The 20,214-nt window shown below is 33.2% G+C and overlaps 1 protein-coding gene across 1 annotated transcript; it reads left to right on the forward strand.

The window, feature by feature from the left end:
- Positions 1-68: 68 nt before the first annotated feature.
- Positions 69-19,220, forward strand: LOC149478498 (cell adhesion molecule Dscam2-like). The gene is made up of 29 exons (XM_089709189.1): positions 69-75; positions 1,722-1,807; positions 2,042-2,133; positions 2,562-2,713; positions 3,057-3,147; positions 3,539-3,905; positions 4,185-4,320; positions 4,735-4,854; positions 5,258-5,434; positions 5,812-5,956; positions 6,430-6,578; positions 7,469-7,625; positions 7,995-8,131; positions 8,450-8,596; positions 8,800-8,884; positions 9,190-9,272; positions 9,524-9,649; positions 10,134-10,286; positions 10,710-10,842; positions 11,192-11,349; positions 11,832-12,011; positions 12,576-12,773; positions 13,312-13,536; positions 14,247-14,407; positions 15,873-15,990; positions 16,869-16,986; positions 17,404-17,546; positions 18,543-18,653; positions 19,060-19,220. The coding sequence occupies exons 1-29, from the start codon at positions 69-71 to the stop codon at positions 19,218-19,220; spliced, it is 4,116 nt and encodes a 1,371-aa protein (XP_089565315.1).
- The last annotated feature ends 994 nt before the right edge of the window (positions 19,221-20,214 follow it).

The following is a 20,214-nucleotide window of genomic DNA, read 5'->3' on the forward strand; positions in this document are numbered from 1 at the left end:
AAATATGTTTGCCTTGTGTTTATGGCTTAAACATTTTGGATGCAATTAAAGGGAAACATCAGTTAAAAATGAAGGGTATTATAATTATTTTATTATCGACTAGCTATGCCCCGCCGTTTTACCTGCATTGCTCCGCTCTTATCCTATAACCTTCCTCGATAAATATACTATGTAACAGTGAAATAATTTTTTAAATCGTACCCGTGGTTCCTGAAAGCGCAATCAAGCAAAAAAAACAAACTCAGCTTAATATAATATAAGCATAGATTTGCCAGTAGTTGAAGTGATGAAGTCAGTATGTCGCCAACTGTCGAAAGAGATACACGTGCTCACAATTCTTTGCAATTTTCAAATTAGCTACGACCTCTACATTCCTCTAGAAAAAGGGCGTTTAATTAAAAACTCAACAGTATCAAAGCTTAAACTTGGGAAATTCTTTATCGGCACCCGCAGTAGCAACCAATTTGATTCGCAAATTGCAATCCGTCCCGACGTAATTATATTCGTTTTGTGTAGGGTGTATGTAGTTTTAGAAATAGCTGGACAAAAGGAACATTATAATTAAAATTCATAAAAGTTTGGTCTATTTGCCTTAATCTATCAAAAATGTTGTTGTTGAAGTTTTATTAAATTTCCTGAATGATACAGTTCTTGTATACGGCAAATTCAATTAGTAACAATAAATTACGTGGAATATTCAATATAGCATATCTAGTAAGTAGTAGTAGTATCTATCTAATTCACAATTTTTATTTTATTTATATTTAATTGCGAACAGTAAAAGCTACTATTTGGAGTTTTCTTATTAATTAATTATTAAAACCTGAATACACAATCTTCACATACTTTTATATTGTTTATTAAACGTAAGCTCTAAATGTCTTTTAAATTCGTCCAAAACTAGCAGCAAAATAAAAAAAAATGGACTCTAAATAAATTATCCCAGTTTCTAAAAAACTTTAGATACCCTATCCTACTAGCATGTCCGATGTAACGAGGGTCGATAATGAGAGCCGCTGGCCATTTCATTTTAACTCTAACAGCTTTTCCAAATCACATTCTACCCTCATAAGTTTGATATGAAATTCTACGAAATTTACAACAAACCAGTCAACATTGTTTCGATATAAACATGTTTTAAGAGTTAATATTTAAACAATACCTACCTATCACCCTATCTCGTCAGTCAGTCAGTTAAACTGTGTTAAAAATGTAAAAAATGTGGCTCACAAATCATATCTCTTAAGCCTTGTTACGCGCGGCCCGAGCATGCTCAGGCGTCTCCACTTGAGCGGCTCGGCCAAATGGGCCGCTCATTCGCCTGAGCATGCTCAAGTGGAAACAAGGCTTTAGGAATATTGTGGTTTTCCTCTAGTAAAGGTATGTCTTAGACCATTGTTTTTTCTTTTTATATTTATTGAAACGTATAAAAATTCAAATTTTGCCTCATCAGGCATAGGAATTTATACTTTATTTACCCATCATCGAGATCTTATTAGAGTTTAGTCCACCACGATGGCTAAGTGCGGGTTGGCAGACGTTAACACGTTATAACGTCTTTAAAATTGCACATTCAGTTTTCTAATGATGTTTTCTTTTAACGATTGTATCGATATAAATTTAATTTTCCCACACTTATATTGAAACCCAGATTTATGACGGAAGTATGAAGCTTTAACCACTGAGCCTAAATAAATAAATATTATGAATTTCCTTTACAGATACAAAAAGGAAGAGGCGATTCACAGACAACAGAGTGATCATAACGCAGCATTTTACAGAGAGGACACTCACACCTGGTGGTGATGTTAGTTATTCCTAAATTATTATCTATACTTACAAAATTGAATTCACTCATAATATTATGCGTTCTAATAGTTTTTCTTCCTATTTTATCAAAATTAACATCAAAATGTATATTTTTATATACATTTTGATGTTAATTGAGTTTCTTGAGTTATAGAATCATTGTCCTTATATTCTGATGATGTCAAAATAAAGAAATAACTGAGTTTATTTTAAAAAATATTAACTTTTTCAGGTAAGCATGCAATGCACAGCTATAGGAGACAAACCACCACAATTCACTTGGCATAGAGATGGAGTTGCCATATCTAGTAGCACTGATACAAGGTAATTGGTTTAAATTATGTATCTTAAAATGTAGACAGATAAATATGTTAAACCTATTCATGTAGAATAATTATAGACATATTTTTAAAACTTCTGGTAAAATTATTAGCCCATACACTTTAAAATAATTTCCGAAACTTTATGATGTTAGACTTTCGCAAGTAAAAGCTTACTTTATATGTGTAGAAATGTCTAAATGCATTTTTTAACGCTGTTTATTTGATTGTAATCTTTCTATCGAATTTTAACACTTATTGACTTTAACTCAAAACCTTCATCAAAAATGGTTAAATGTTTCTTCTTCAATACGAAATAAAGAAGAAAATAAAATGTTAAGAAATCCAACTGTTTAATTAACTGTTGAATTATCAAAATATTATTTCTAACCCTTCAAACACCCTTTAAAAGCACATAAAATTTCTCATCAGATACGCATTAGGCCAAATAATGCGACTAGACGGGTCTGTGCTAGCTCAATTAAATATAACCAGAGTGAGAGTAGAAGATGGCGGACTTTATTCCTGTACAGCTCACGAGGGGGATAATGTAGCTGTCCATGAAAACAGGCTTGATGTTTATGGTGAGTATCTATATCTGTATGTTTATCTGTACCTATATGTGTACCTGTATCTGTACCTGTATTTTTATTCGTGTATGTATCTGAATGTGTGTGAGAGTAAAGGATGATAGACTTTATACTTGTACCGGTCACAAAGGGCTATATATTATAGCTGTCCATGAGAACAGACTTGATGTCTATGGTGGTGTTTCTGTATCTGTGTGTGTACCTGTATCTGTTTTTATATCTATACCTGTGTCTTTATACTTATCTGCATCTGCACCTCTACCTGTACCTGTATATTTACTTGTACCTGTACCTGTATCTGTGTCTGTTTCTGAGTCTGTATCTGTATATATTCCAGGACCTCCTTATATAAGAGCATTGCCACCAATAAAAGTGCAAAGTGGAGAACCACTTAATCTAAGATGCCCGTACTATGGATATCCAATCAGGTAAATTATTGTTGAAAGTAAAAGGGAGACTGTTTGTTTGCTACCAATTATTTATTTATTTTTATTTATTTACTCTTTATTGTACAACATATTACAATGAAAGTACATAAAACAAAACAATTTAAAATGTACAAACGGCGGCCTTATGGCTCAAAGCCATCTCTGCCAGGCAACCTTCAGGCAAAGGACAAATTATAACTTAAGGTAGCCAATTAGCAATAATAACGTTAAAAAAAGAAGAAAAAAAAACTGAAATTTAATTAATTTATCAATAAATTTATTTAAGATTATCAAATGATTAATAAGCCTACATAATATTATGTTTACATCTATAAGTATGTACATAATAAAATAAAATTAAAGTATATAATAAGACAATCTTTTATTACAGCAAAATAGACTGGGAGTTCACCGGAAAAAAAATAACATCAAACACGCTATTCCCAAATCGTTACAAACGGACAAACATACAAAAACGCAGCGCTACCAACATACACGGAACACTATCTATACCGGAAGTGACGAAACAACAAAATGGCGTGAAATACACTTGCATAGTAACAAGTCCTTCCGGTGAAATGGCTAGACGTGATTTTGAAGTTAAAGTTATAGAAGCGCCAATTTTAGATGATTTATTATTAGGAAATAATTTACAAGAAGGACAAGTTGCTAATATATATTGTAATGTTAGAACTGGAGATCTGCCGATACATTTTGAATGGTTAAAAGATGGGAAACGGATACCTAGTAATTTGAAGGTAATATTTCCTTCTGAAGTAATTTTGACATTTTTTACAGTTATAAGTTCACTGTAACGATTCGTACTTCTTCACTGCTTGAGATAGTTTATATATTACAAACATTTTCAATGAATTCTTAAGCCAAAATGAGTAACTAAGCCCATTTGACTACTTCTTGTTTGTTCTTTACACAGCTATCATTTCTATGTTAATAGCATTTTTAAATAATAAAGAATCGAGATTACCTTCAATCTTAACATAAATAAATCAAACAACCTTTATTCTTATACTTTTCAGGTCGTAGAACGAAGTTCAGAATTATTCAGTGCTCTAGTAATCAAAAGTGTTGCATTAGAACATTGTGGTACTTATACTTGCGTTGCTACTAATCACGTCGCTACTGTTAATAAGTCCACTGAATTGTATATTAAAGGTTAGTAGTTGGTGCTGAATATCAGCAGTGTAATTAACTTAAGGGTAAAAAGTTGGTGCTGAATATCAGCGCTGTGAGTTAAGAGATAAGTATTTGATGCAGAAAATCAGAGTTGTAACTTTTGGGGAAAATAGTTGGTCATGAAAATCCTGTGATTTTAGAGGTAAGTAATCAGTACATAATTTTTAAAACAAGAGCGCTGTAAACTTTTTGTCAAAAATAATAATGGATGAGGTTTGTTTTTTGTTAATTTTCTTGTGTTCATTACACTTTATCGATACTGATAGGATAAATCTACATCATTGAGTGTTACTTAAATTTTTTTCTAGTTTGAAATGTTGGCTTGTTTTTTGTTTGCAATCAAAATAAAATAAATATTTTATTCTCTTGTAACTCATTATTTTGTCTTTATAGTGGCACCAAAATGGCATACAGAACCCACAAACTCATCCGTAGTGCTCGGTCGGTCTGGTTACGTATCGTGTAGTGCGACCGGCTACCCCGCGCCACAAGTGCATTGGATGAAGAAGGATGGTATGTTTGTATTCATTATATTGTGGATTAAAAATGTGTAAGACATCACTGGGACTTTGTCAGAACTTGGCCATTATGTCACAAAAAAAATACCGTCTTCATATTTGAGAAAATTTTAATGTTACCAATCGGAAGGTTCCAACTTTCAAATAAAAAAAATATCATCAAAATAGTCCAGTCGAATGTTCTGAGGTAACTAATACCAAAAAATACAGTAAAATTGACAGCCTCTTCCTATTTTTGAAGTCTAAAGTTTAAAATATAATTATTACATAACATTTTGGACGATCAAATTTTAAGCAATTCATTTTGTTATATTACATGAATATTTTACAACATTAGAAGGAAAACTGTATTGCAGAAATAATATTTTTCTACAGACAACTAAACATTTTTATTCCAGCAATTCTAGGAACATGGCAGCCAGTTCTAGAATTAGCTGGTGGTGGGATACTAAGTCTAGCAAACGGAACACTCGTTATAGATGAAGTGTCGCTTTCTGACGAAGGACTATATTCTTGTAATATTGAAAATGGCGTCGGATCTCCGTTGAGCAAGACTATCTGGATCACTGTAAATAGTTGGTATTTAGATTTTTATTTTTTATTATCTTTTTTTTAGATTACGTCTCATAGTTGACAACTGTATGACATTTTGATACTAGACGATATGGAAAACTGAGATCTCATAATCATATTTCATGTTAAAACATTTTCAACTTTTAATTATTTAAATCTGGAAAAAATTCATCCCAACAAGAAATTAAACTCACTAGAATAATTATTATGGAACTCATCTGCATAATTCATAATCATAGTTAGCTTTTGCATTTGATTGTATAATAAATTTAAACAGATTTTTCAGACGCATTTACAATTTCCTTAGCTTATTTTATTTATTTAGGATATTATATTTTCCCAAAAAAAAATCTATTATAAAAACAAGAATAACCCCCAGAACCAGTCCACTTTGCCTCATCCTCCCCCAACATGACGTCACGCGTGGGGCTCCCTCTAACACTAGAGTGTAACGCGCGAGGCGACCCGCCTGTTAGAGTTGTGTGGACACACGACGGGAGGGGACTCGACTTGCATGGACATAGGTGAGTTAGTTACACACACACTTTTGTCACTAATAAACACACACAGCCTTGTGTCAATAATATACCCATAGCTAGTAAACTTATGTCACTAACACGCACACACTAACAACCTGTCACTTGTGTCAAACAAACACATCCAAAGACATTTGTGAATTTTAGTGCTTGTTATCATCATTACAACCATTATCATCAAATTCATCATCATCATCGTTATCGTCGTTATATTCGTCATCGTCATCTTCATTATGTTTAAGACTACATTACATCACGCCGGAAATGTGTTCAAACTTTTCTTCCACAAATTCGTCTAGTTTCAAGCCTGCTCGACTTTTTAATTTAAAACTAACCTAATTTTATAGAAATCATTCCTGAAATATCAATTTCTTCTTGTTTACAGAAACTTTAGAATTCTCAATTAATTTACCAGTCACATCTTGTACTGCGTAAGCAAAAAAATGAACCCTTATTTACAGATTCAAAATATCAGAAACAAAAACCACGTACGGTCTAACAAGTACGGTCAACATAAACTATGCTGAGCCACGCGACTCGGGCGCGTACCAATGTACAGCTAGCAATCCTTATGGTTCTGCTACTTATAATCTGTATATTGATGTGTTAGGTGAGTTAAAAAGGAGTTAATTTGTTAAATCTAGGTAGCTACAATTTTGTGTATAAATTATGTACCGTCATTTTTGAGTTCTGAAAGTTGTCAATAACACTCATAAAAGGATTTGTCACGTGATGAAAAATGTGAAATTTTTCTGTACCTTTAAAAACTGCATTTCAGCTTCTATTTCTACAATTATAACATCTATTATATTAAACACAATATAATAATTGAAGAGAAACTTCTTTATCGGGGTTGGAAAAAAATTTAGTGTAACATTTTTTCGTTACGCGTGACATTTTTCCGTTACGCGCCATCTTTTTCTTATCCCTACCACGCGTGATTTGACGTATTTCTGTAAAGTTGCATATAGTAAATTATTTTTTTGAAAAATAAGGTCACAAAGAAGTTTCACTTCTTACGTGTGTACACAAGTACACGCACACATTTTTGAAGTGAAACTTCTTTATCGGGGTTGGAAAAAAATTTAGTATAGGTAACATTTTTTCGTTACGCGTGACATTTTTCCGTTACGCGCCATCTTTTTCTTATCTCTACCACGCGTGATTTGTGATATATTTCTGTAAAGTTGAATATAGTAAATTATTTTTTTGAAAAATAAAGCCTTAAAGAAGTTTCACTTTTTACGTGTGTACACTAGTACACGCACACATTTTTTTTATTAACTATTTTATTATTGAAGTGAAACTTCTTTATCGGGGTTGGACAAAAATTTAGTGTAACATTTTTGCGTTACGCCGTACGCGTGACATTTTTGCTTTACGCCGTACGCGTGACATTTTTGCGTTACGCCATACTCGTGACATTTTTAAGGTCATAAAGAAGTTTCACTTCTTACGTGTGTACTCTAGTACACGCATAAATGTTTTATTAATTTTCAGAACCCCCCTCCCCACCAACTGAACTCAGATTGGAGACAGTGCTGACTCGCAGCGCTACACTGTCCTGGCGAGCCAGCACCGCGCTGTGCTCGCTGCAGTACACGACCAACCGCGGGCCGGTGAGATGGGATGCTGCGACTGGCATCAATGTCACTTGGTGAGTGCTCAGTGTGGAGACAGTGCTGACTCGCAGCGCAATACTATTGCAGGAATAACAATGGACCAAGGACACTTCCTTGGGGGAGACCGGATCTTAACAGCTTTTTGGGCCAGTCTACTGAAAATTCAATTTTATTCAAATTACTTTAATCTATTTATTTTCAGCAACTTTTCTTTTAATACAATCAGTTTAGGCAAAAAAATACCAAGAACATTTTAAAATTATTTAATTATTCTCTTCCTCAAACGTCACAGTGATGTCTTTAATATCTACCTGTTGCTTTTTCATCGTATTTTCGTTCGGATTCTATAGTCTGCGTGCTAACGAAAAAACTAAAAATAATGCACAGAGTAAATAAAATTTCAGCAAAGAGAACCATCGCCAAGCGTTCGATTTAGTCGATCTGCTTCCCTCTACTCCATACGTAGTACGAATCTCTGCGCTCAACGCAGTAGCGGCCAGCCCGCACACTGACCCGCTGCACTTTACTACGTTGGAAGAAGGTAATATACATACACACACATTCATACCTACATAAGTTAAATACTGCACAGTGCAAACACATACGTTGATTAAACAAATCTATACACACACACTAAACATAGTACATATTTACATACAGATCGCAACACCGCATATTGTAGGTAGCACGCAACATTGCACATATAAATATGGACTCACACTTACACGTCACTTTACTAAACCTTTTCGATGCTCTTTTATTCAATTTTGACAAATAAATCTAATATAGCAAATGCCCATTATTAAAGCAATACAGTATATTTATTTTATCTCTTGTAATAAATATTTAAAACTTGCAGCGCCATCCTCTCCCCCCACTCAAGTGCTAGTCTCTCAAACGGACACGCCGGGCGAGCTGTTCGTGACGTGGGCACAGACAGACACACAAACACACGGACATATAGCCGGGTATCATGTTAAAGCTGTACCACAGATTCCTGGATTGGGTGAGGATTTCATTTTAGAATTTTTTTGCGATAGTAATTTTGTTTGTTTTTTTCTTTACAGCCATAAGTTGATATATGTATAATTTTATATGGAAGGCTAAATTGAACACATTCAAAAATTGTGATGCTGGTCAATTATCTTGTAAACATTAGTCTTTGGATATTATTTTGAACAAATAATTAAATTTTTTATAACATTTCAGACGAATCGAAAACAAGAATGGTAAAGGTGTCGCCGCAAACTGGAAAGCAAGGAACAACTTTGAGTGGGCTGTTAAAAAATACTAGGTAGTAAACTCACATAAAAACTGATAATTAATAAATAGGAAATCAAAATTAATAATAAATAATTAAATAGTGTGTGTGCCGAGCACACGTGTCAGAAGTGAAACTTATCTGGCAAGATTCAAAGATACTGAAATCGTCGCCTTATTCCCTGACGTGACGGTACTGCCATGACGCGACCTTGAAATTTTACTGTCAAAGAAATTTCAATTCAAAACTAGAAGAAGAGATGGATAGACAGACAAATGAACAGACAGAGTTATTTTAGTATTGATGTGTAACTCATACTATATTAATATAATTTTCAGATATGCAGTATCAGTAGCTGCTTTTAACAGCGCTGGTTCGGGACCATTTTCTGCGCCTGTTTCACAGGAAACTAGGGCTGGAGGTACCTTAAATTTGACATAATATAGGAAAAAATATATGTTATTTGATATTTTTAAAACCGTCTTCGTATATTAATGTTAGAATTTGAAATTTGATCAATATTTATAGTTTTGACTGCCTTATTATGTCTATGAATACTAGTCGAATATTTCACAACAATCGTAGCTGATAAAATCCTCAATACATCTGTTATACTTATTTAAAAAAAAATATTCAATAATATAAACAATATTAACATAAAAATTCTCACAGCCCCAGAAATCGCACCAAGTTCAGTAGAATGTACTGCAATAGCAGCTACTTCACTGCGAGTTGGCTGGCAACCGATACTCGGCGCTACTGAGATACTGGGCTACTCTGTGATGTTTGCTACTGAAGGTATTACTATAGACTGTATCATTTTTTTGAAGTGAAAACTTCTTTAGCGGCGTTGAGCACTTTTTCTGTAATGGGTATAAAATCTTAAACTTGCGTCAGGACACGTGACCTGATCGAAAAAGCGTAAGACGGATACCATTCCAAAATATCAAACATGCTCAACGTTAATAATCAAGTTTTCACTTCTGCCGGCACTCCCCCAGTGCAACCCGTCTTTTTTATTTTTGAAGATACTACTAGAATTGGATAAATTAACATATTATTATCTTTTAATTTTTATGGTAGGTATGAAGAAGTAAACTTAGTAGTTTGATGCATTTGATGATAACCTAAAAATAAATAAATTTTTAGATACTTCTGAAAGTACAAGTAAAATTATCCATCCCATTTTGTTTTCTCACGTGATTAATAAGACGTAATAATTAAGAATAAGATGTGCTAATACTTACATTTGAATTTAAAAATTAACGTTATTTAATTTCAGACAGTTTTTGGAAAAACCAAACATCCCTACACACAGAATTATATCTCCAAAATCTGATGAAGTACACAAACTACACAATCAAAGTCGCAGCTTACTCCAGTTATGGTCCTGGACCATTTTCTTATCCTATTGTTTGTACTACGCTAGAAGATGGTAAGAATTTTAATTTTAAATTTAAAACTATTAAAAATATTAAAAAATGAAAATGTTGAAAGAGTATCTCGTAGTACTTTGAAATATTCTGCTATTTTCTAGTATGTAGTGAAAAATAAAGATACTGAAGAAATGGTTGAAAACAATGAGAAATAGTTTAAGAATTTGATATTAGAGCATCACTTTACAAAACAGGATGATGTCTACCTGATAAAAGGAGGCAAAGAAACTTATTTTTAAAGAAATACATAACCATGCAATCATTAGCTCCTTAAAATATTAATTGTACTATATTTATATGAGTTATAAGCAATTTAGCATTGCCATTAATCACATGTATCTCTTTCTAAGTTCTATTCACAATTTTAATTTTACCATTAAGAACAAAACTTATGCAAAATTGTGTCAATTTACTTCCCACAGTACCAGGACCACCAGCAGACATAAAAGTATTAGTGTTATCATCTTCATCACTTCTAATTAGTTGGAAACCTCCAGATCAGCCCAATGGAGAGATACTCTATTATACTGTATATGTTAAACCTATTGGATTGAGGTGAGTTTTAAAAGTTGTTAATAGATTATTTTTATAAATACCTAGTTAGTCATTTTTTGTCAGAGACAATTCCAGTGGTTTAAAGAAAAATAAATATACATACTATTTGTGGTATTAGTAGGTTTTATATTAATAATAAAATCTACATATTTTTCCTGTCAAATGTGAAAAAGTAACACAGTAAGTAGTTATTTATATTAAGAAATATGAAAACAGATTTTTTTAAAGAACGTAGTTTTCTATTGGAGTACATAAGTCTGCTGCTCTTTCCAAAACCATATACAACAAAGGCCCAACAACACATCCCTGTGACACCCCTCATACAACTCACACCACAATTATTCCCCAGTGGTGGTGTAACGCTATCCCAACGCGCGGAAGGTTCCCGTACTTGGGCCGAAGCCCGCGGCCTCCCGCCCGCGCCACACGAGGCCTGGGTCGTCGCACATACTAGAGCTGGGGCGGGACGACCGTCTAAAAGGCTTACGCAAACACCTTCACATAGAGGTATACATACATTTAAACAATTTAATGGAAAGGCATATTAAATTAAACAGTCACATATGGAACAATAAATTAGGTACAAATAATACAATTGATGACAAAGTAATACAGTAGTTTCTATAAGTAGTAAAACTTTGAAAATTAATTAAGTTCGTTTATTAGAAGGATTTGATTTAAATCAAATCAAATCAAATAATTTATTGCATACTAGTATTTAATTGAAATAAATATTTAATTGAATATTATTGATAAAATACAATTTTAAATTTGATATTATAATGATAATAATTTTTATGAACATTACATATTATGACACTTCAAATTTTTACATTACATTCTGATCGAATTTGTTAATCAGAAATTCCAGAACTTCATGTTTAAATAGACACCCTTTTCACGAATTTTGTTATCTTCATAAACAATAGTCTATTTTCTCAATATCATTCGTATTTTTCCCTTCTAATTGCAAAATATAACTATTATAGTGGTAGCCGGGGTATCATCTCTCGGTGGACCAATATCTACCGGTGCCGGTTCATCCCTCCTGTTACGCTGCGCGTGTGTGGGCTCGCCCGCCGCGCGCACCGTGTGGTACCACAACCACAACATCATCACGCACCATCCCAGATTCACCAGGAACCATGATGATAGCCTGCTCATTAATAGTAAGTAGCTATACACAGTACACACACACACTTACACATTTCCATTTGCAAATGCTTTCTGACCTAAATACATCCACATTCGCAAGCATTTACACTTACACATCATCAAACATCATCCGCGCTTCACCCACACATGCTCATAAATAGTGAGTAGTTTTGTACCCTTACACATCACATGGGCTTCTGCAGGAATAGCTTGTTAAAAAATTGTAGTAATCGCAAAAATATTCTTTCATACTTACACACATCCACACTCACACGAATCGACACAATAACATAATATCATCACCTTTCGATTTACACTCACCAAATTGTATGGAATTATTCCGAATACGACTGGACTGAATTTTATTACACAGAGTATTGTTTGTATCTACAATTAAAATAAAATTTCTCCTTGAATTTCCAGTCTATCTTGTTTTATTGTATCTACTCTGTCTTTAATCCTATTTGCTTATAGTTCAAACAAATCACTTCTTACCACAATTTATTTAATTAAATCTTCATAAATGAAATTAATACTTTCAAAACCTGTTTTCTAATGTCTTCTTTATGTATTTTCAGACATCGACCAATCGCTTAGCGGTAACTACACTTGCTTAGCGAAGAACCTCTACGGTTCAGACTCCGTAGAATACACAGTGACAGTACTACCGTTGCCAGACCCACCAATAATACGAGCTACACCTTACAAGGACTCCATTTTAATCGAATGGGAACAACCGTATTACTCTATGAATAGGACGACGAATCAGAAAATAAGTAAGTTTAACTGCTATAGTTTTGATATCATTTGACGTTTTTCTTTTGGCCATAATATCAAAGATACGCAAGGTTTAATTTTTTACATGATATCCAAATACAGAAACAACAAAAATCTTTTCATTTTCTTGGAGCCTTCCAACAAATAGCGTTCCCAAAATACTGTAATTCAAGCTGTTATAAAAACTCAGAATTACTTCTGGTACATCATCTTCTTTATTTGAAAGAAAGAAAGAAAAGACATTTAATTCAACACACACATAAAGACAAATAAAAATAAAACAGAAATCAAATAGAAAAACACATTGAAATTACGATATAAAACATAAATACATATTAATAAGGTGTGATCCTGTGTGCTGAACAGGGACCCCACTCAGGAATTCTGCGGCTTAAGAGCTACAGCACTGATTTTCAGTGGTTCCCATGTTCCCAAATGACGCCTATAGTGGCAGAAAATTAAAAATATTTGTTATTTTTGTAGGGTAAACTCAAATATTTTATAATAACACTACTAAAATAACACTTAACATTACAGAATACAGTCTAACATGGAAAGAAGCGAACGGTCCGTGGCAAGACTCGTGGTCACCCGACACTTCTAACTTAGATCTATTAAGTGAAGTACCAACCAGACCTGGTGTTAACAAGTACTTACTAACGGGGCTTAAATGTGGCACTAAATATTCCATACGGATCATCGCTTCTAGCAAAATTGGGACTTCGCAACCTGCGTATTTGGAAACAAGCACTTTGGGTGGAGGTAATAATTTTTAATAACATATTATTAATAAGTTCTATTAGTCAGTTACTTGGTGAGTTAGTCAAGTGAAAATATAAATAATCATTATTGTTTAAACAATCATCAACATAATATTAATGTTTAGATCTAGACATTGGATATTACCAAATTCAAATTCAGGCCCATCTTAAGAATAATTTTTTCTCAATTTTATGTTTTAACTTTTATTTGCTAAGTAATAGAAAAGGATAAGAGGAATATGTGAAGCAATTTATATTGTTTTATATTCTTAAGTATTTGCCTGAATTAAAATTTTCATCATCAATTACTTAGTTATATTGATGATATTATCATATAATAGTTAATATTATTATAATCTATTTTCATAATGTTTTCAGACTGCAATATAGAAATGCAGTCTTGAACAGTAACAGTAGTTGAAAATAATGGAAATGATTTATCTGGATAGGAAAATTAGAGAGATCGATTGAAAACCACCTTAAAATAGTTTTTATTTTCACGATTTTCTTGCTTTCTGCTTACAACTAATCTAGAATACTATAAAACTTAACAAACCTAATTAATGGGAGAAGCCACTGGCTCTTGAGACACAGCATTTAACTAATTCAGGAGCCTATGGATTCATATATAAGCTGTACCTATTCCTTTATGTCAATAAAGTTTTTATTATTTATTATATTTATTTAATAACAATACTACCCCCCCCCCAGCGCCTATCCTCCCCGCGTCCCCCTCTAACGTGTGGAGCAACCGTTCCCACATCGCGGTGAGCGCAGCCGGTTGGCGTCGCGCGGGATGTGAACCCGCGACCCTCGCGTTACATTACCGACCGCTCGGGGCTTCGCGCTGGGTGCCTGCTGATGATGTGCCGGTGAGATATACACACGAACACGCATCTATCACAATATACATACATACAGTAGGGAAACTTCATACAAAACGTTCGAAATGGCTCACGCACACAAGCAAGCGTGTGTATTCTTATATCTGTCAATTGTCATAATACCCTTACGATTCTCGTAAACACGCTTTCTTGTGTATGTGATCCATTTAAAAAATGTTGTATGAAGTTTCCCTACTGGTTGTATCTGTATATTGTGCATCTATGTGCCACATGCACCATATAATTATCAAATACTTATGCACACACATACACAGTTTATATTGTTCTATGTGTGAAATTTCACACGTACCACGTATTACACGAACACACTCTGTATTAGACTACAGGCCCATGTTGAAAAAATTATGGGTCATTTGAACCACCAGGTGACCTATCTAGAACGATATGAGAGCATAAAATAATAAGATTCAGCATTATGCCGTCATTTGTGAGCTGTCCAACTGAGTGCAAATGACCCATAACTTTTTCAACATGGGCCTGTAGTCTATATGCATCATATTGACACATAATAAATTGATAGTGTTTAGAAGTACTGACATCTTATTTTTTGCAGTATATTTTGATTATAATATGTAAAAATAAACCATGAGCAAATAAGTGAACTAAGTAATGTTTTTGAAATAAATAATATTTTTATGTATTTTGGTCACCCCTGATATCTGGAAATTGGCCCATTGACCAAGCTAGCGATTATGCGCACCTTGGTTACTACCACACTAACACTAACCAATCGTTCACATTTCATCGGTCAAAAAAAGGTGACGTTTGACAGCCATGGGATCTTGTTCTATTACATAATTGGAAACAATTAAATAACCTTATATTTATAATTCAAATGCTCCTTAATTACAACCTTTAATAATTATCGTTTATTTTGAAACATGGTTTATAAACGGTCGGTTAACTCAAGAGTTGTATCTGCCATTAGAAGAATTCACACAGAGTGAATAGTCCCGCGATGCAATTCTCGGTCAAAAATGGAGTCATGTATACACTGACCAAACTGCTTTTTGCAGTGTTAATAATATTCATCTTATAAATTTATAAAGAATAGAATAGAAAAAATTCGATCACGATCCGGGACTCGAACCCGCATCCTTTCGCGCCATTCCGGGGCGGATGCCTGACCAATTCAGCCACTCGTGACCCACCAGAGCAATCGAATTTATTCTATTCGTTTAGTTTTATGTGTCTAAGGGACACACCGCGCGCCATACATTGAGATAACAACCATCTCAACCAATCTGATCCGAGTCCCGCCTCGTGATCGAATTTTTTCTATTCTTTATAAATTTATATTTATAAAGCATTTGAATGCCATAAAACAAAAAATATCAATTTCAATATTCATCTTTCTATCTCCCCAGTGGGATGGTTTAACATTTATTTATTTTCTTTCTTTATGTATGTATGTATGTATGTACGCACGCAGTGGGACGGGCGCTGGCTGGTGGCGGGCGGGCTGTCGGCCGGCACGCGCTACGAGCTGCGCGTGTCCGCCGCGGGACATGCCGCCACTTACACATACGCTACTAAGGGGGAGGATGGACGTATGTATTAGATTAAATACACTTCAAGGAAAAATAGAAATTAGGACAGTTATAAAATATAAAGTCGACGACGTAGTTTACTGACGATAGTTGAACGTGACAACGTCCGATTGTGCTTCTTTGTCGCTCGTTCCGCGCTCTCGCTTGCACTTCAAGCCTTACATGGAACGCCTCAGAGCGAGGTAACGCCGCATGAGTCATGTTTTTTCGTGCGTGCAACCGGCTTTATCGAATTATAAGACGTTGTGACGTCAATAATTAACGAAACCGGTTTAGCCGTTCTCGAATTTTGAGCTTTATACATACGCTACTATATGGAAGGAACAATTTTGTGTATATGACGCAGTTAAATTTTATTTCGCGTTCATAATGGCGTAATTAGAAATTTTTGGTTTGTTTAAGAGGTGGGTTAAATCAGCTTCGTTGTATTTTTAACTTCACAGAAATAGGAGAATTCCGTCAGCTTGCAACCGTCTTTTTGTGAACGTTTGAAAAAAGTACAATTCTCAGCATTTGAAAAGTTTAATATAAATGTTTATTCACAGAATATAAAAAATTTTCTAACCCTATAAAAGCCCTCCTGGTCTAACAATAATTCTATACAAAAAAAAAATGGTTGTCTGTAAAGTCGATTTACTGACGATAGTTGAACGTGACAACGTCCGATTGTGCTTCTTTGTCGCTCGTTCCGCGCTCTCGCTCGCACTTCAAGCCTTACATGGAACGCCTCAGAGCGAGGTAACGCCGCATGAGTCATGTTTTTTCGTGCGTGCAGCCGGCTCTATCGAATTATAAGACGTTGTCACGTCAAAAACACAATGCTTTCTATTGGCAAATATCTAGTTTCCTATACTTTAACAACATTATCTTATAAACAGGTGAAATCAGTCCACTATCAGATATGTTCGATCTCAACATGCTCGTCATTGTGCTGAGCTCGATCTTACTCGTCGTGTGTCTCGTCTGCTGCGTGTATATATTGATGAAGAGACATAGGTATGATATTTATATTATTATTTTAATAAACAATCATTTGTGTCATCATCATCATCAGAATATTGTTTTTTTTTGGCTTTGTGGTTTAGTTTTAACGATTCTATTTCTACCTACACGACGATAATCGAAGTTTTCTTTTAAATCTCTTTCTACTTCTATCTCTTTTTAAAATTTAATCTCTTGAAATTTTAGCTGGGACAATTTTTTTTCTAAATAAGAAATATTTTGCCAGAAAGAATTGTCTGAACTTATAAGTTCAAAGTCTTAATTCTAAAACTCAATACTTTATGATATACATATGACATATGATATATACCTATTGCTACGCCACATATTATGAAAAATTTACTCAATAATTTAACCGAAACTCAAACTGTTCCAATATCTTCACAATAACTAAAAAAAAAACAATTTCAGAACAAACACCTTCACGGAATACAGAGACTCCATTACAATAGATAAATCAGAGAGCGGCAACACTAGCGCTTCACAAAATAACCTCGCGAAGGAAAACAGGATCTATAGCACGCCCATACCTGTGAGGAATAATAGTAAACATGGTGTGTATGTTATAATTATAATTTTGATCATAAGTAGAATCAGAACTACTCATAATCAGAATCGTTATTACTTATTATCATATTTGTAACTAGATTTCCGCCCGCGGCTTCGCCCGCGTTTTCAAAGAAAAACCCGCATAGTTCCCGTTCCCGTGGGATTTCCGGGATAAAACCTATCCTATGTGTTAATCCAAGTTACCCTCTATATGTGTGCTAAATTTCATTGTAATCGGTTCAGTAGTTTTTACGTGAAAGAGTAACAAACATCCATACATCCATACATCCATACAAACTTTCGCCTTTATAATAGTATTAAGATAAGATTAAGATATTAAGATAAGATTACAAACTTAAACTTTTACTTAAATAATTATTTAAGTGTTTTTAATAATAATGTTCATTTACTCCTTGGATTTTACTTTATCATTTTGATAATCTCCATTTTTTTATTTACATAAATAAAAAAAACACGCTCAATCTCAGGAAATTTTCACCGATCCTTGATAAGTAGGTATACTTATATAAAACTTATTTTTTGTAAAAAGTTAGAATTAAATCTGTACCTTCAAAGTGGGTCAAAATCGACTAAAGGAGTCGGTTACAAAGTATGTTATGGGTGTAAAAAGAGCATTTTCCACTTGAACTGTATTTTTGTGCTGTACCTCATTCCTTATTAAAATAAACATATATATATTTAGAAATTAAAGGCTTTTTAACGGATTTTAAACGCGATTTATTCATACTATTATTTTCCCGACGTTTCGAACACTTCACAGCGAGCGTGGTCACATCCGTTAAAAAGTCTTTAATTTCTAAATGAAAATAAATAAATAATAAATTTTTTTTTTCTTTAATTTAATACTCGCGTAAAATCAAACATTATTCTAATACTATAAACATATATAATAAAAAAAAGCTTTAACGCTAAATCAACTTCGATGATTTTACAATTAACTTACTTATAATTAAATAACAATAACAAATTATTATTTTCAGAGCTCTACGAAATAAGTCCATACGCACAGTTCGCGGTTGGTTTCCGAACGTTCGGTCACGTCGATAACCAAGATGTTCCCAACGCGCATAGAAAACATCGATATGATTCTGGTATTGTATTAATTATTTAAGATAATTTAAAAGTGTACACTAAATATAAAAAAAGTGCCGAATACACGTGTTAGAAGTGAAACTTCTTAAGCAAGATTCAAAGATACCAAAATCATCGCCTTACTCCATGACGTGACGGTATTGCCTTGAAATTTTACTCTCAACGCGCGTAAAGAAGTTTCGTTTCAAAAGTTAACACAAAACTAATTTAACTTTCAGCAGCAAAAAGCTACAATATTCATAATTAACTTTCTTGCATTCAAGAGATTTATTCATACATTTTTAATACTACTTTCCTTATCCAACGAAAAAAAAATTACAAATCTCTTTATACATTCCTTCATTAGCCACTTAGGTATATCAAAATATAAAGATACTTATAATTAATATTTATATTCTTTTACAGAAACAAGTTTCCAAATGTGCTCCGAATCTGAAGACAGCGACACGATATCGAAAAATACTCTCAAAAGCATTCACAGGAGTAAATGTCCAAAAGAAACAAATATTGGTCATAAAATAATCTTTGAGTATTTTAACGGATCAAAAATACTAGTGTCCAGTTAATTCTTTAATCAGATCAAAATATGTATAATTATAATTAATTTTGTAATTACACTTGTGTACAACTTAAGTGTGTACAATAAAATATAGTTCATTCGTTCATTCATTCATTTTGTTCACTCTCAAAGCAATTATTAATAATTTTTTCTTAGATTTTTTTCAATCTAAAACTGAATAATCAATAGTGTTAATTATAATCATAATATTTTTTTTATTTTTCAGAAGTTTGCCGAACACCACATTATAGATAGCCTGTAATCGAAAAAAACATAAAAATGGACCACAAAATGACGTCTGAGAGAATGCCAAAGTGAAATAAATACTTTTTTAATAAATTATTTGTTAGATTAATTAGTTTTAATAGAATTGAAAAGATCTCTCTAGAAATAAACATGTAAATATTAGTATAATTTTATTGAAATAATTCAATAGAAAATGTTATGCAACCGTGTACTGCCCCATTATATAGTTTTCTTGTGATTTACCAATAATAAAAAATGTGTACGTGTACAATAATCAATCTTAGTTATATATTTTTCTTTTTTTATTCAAAACATGTTGAAGTGAAACTTCTTTATTAATAGTAGTAGTAGTAACATTTTTTCGTTACGCGTGACATTTTTCCGTTACGCGCGTGATTCGTCGTATTTCTGTAAAGTTGCATATACTTAGTAAATTATTTTTTGAAAAATAAGGTCATAAAGAAGTTTCACTTCTTACGTGTGTACACTAGTACACGCACACATTTTTTTTAAACATTACGTAACGTCTAGCTGTGTATATAAACTTTTATATTTCACTTGTATTTAAGTTTATAAAAATTTTAGCCAAATTAATGTAAGACTGAATTTTTTGTCTTAAGCTGTTTTGTTTATATTCGATAAAATATATTATGAAGTAAATTACATCTGTGTTTTATTTTCACAAGTCCTACACTTTTTAATAGCAATGCCATACAACATTTCCTAAGAAAAAACACGTTGAAGCCATTATGGAA

The sequence above is a fragment of the Colias philodice genome, chromosome 22, assembly GCF_061535455.1.
Source record: "Colias philodice isolate Cphi_HAF_F1 chromosome 22, ilColPhil1 Martin Lab GWU primary, whole genome shotgun sequence".
In the NCBI taxonomy this organism is placed as follows: Eukaryota; Metazoa; Arthropoda; class Insecta; order Lepidoptera; family Pieridae; genus Colias; species Colias philodice.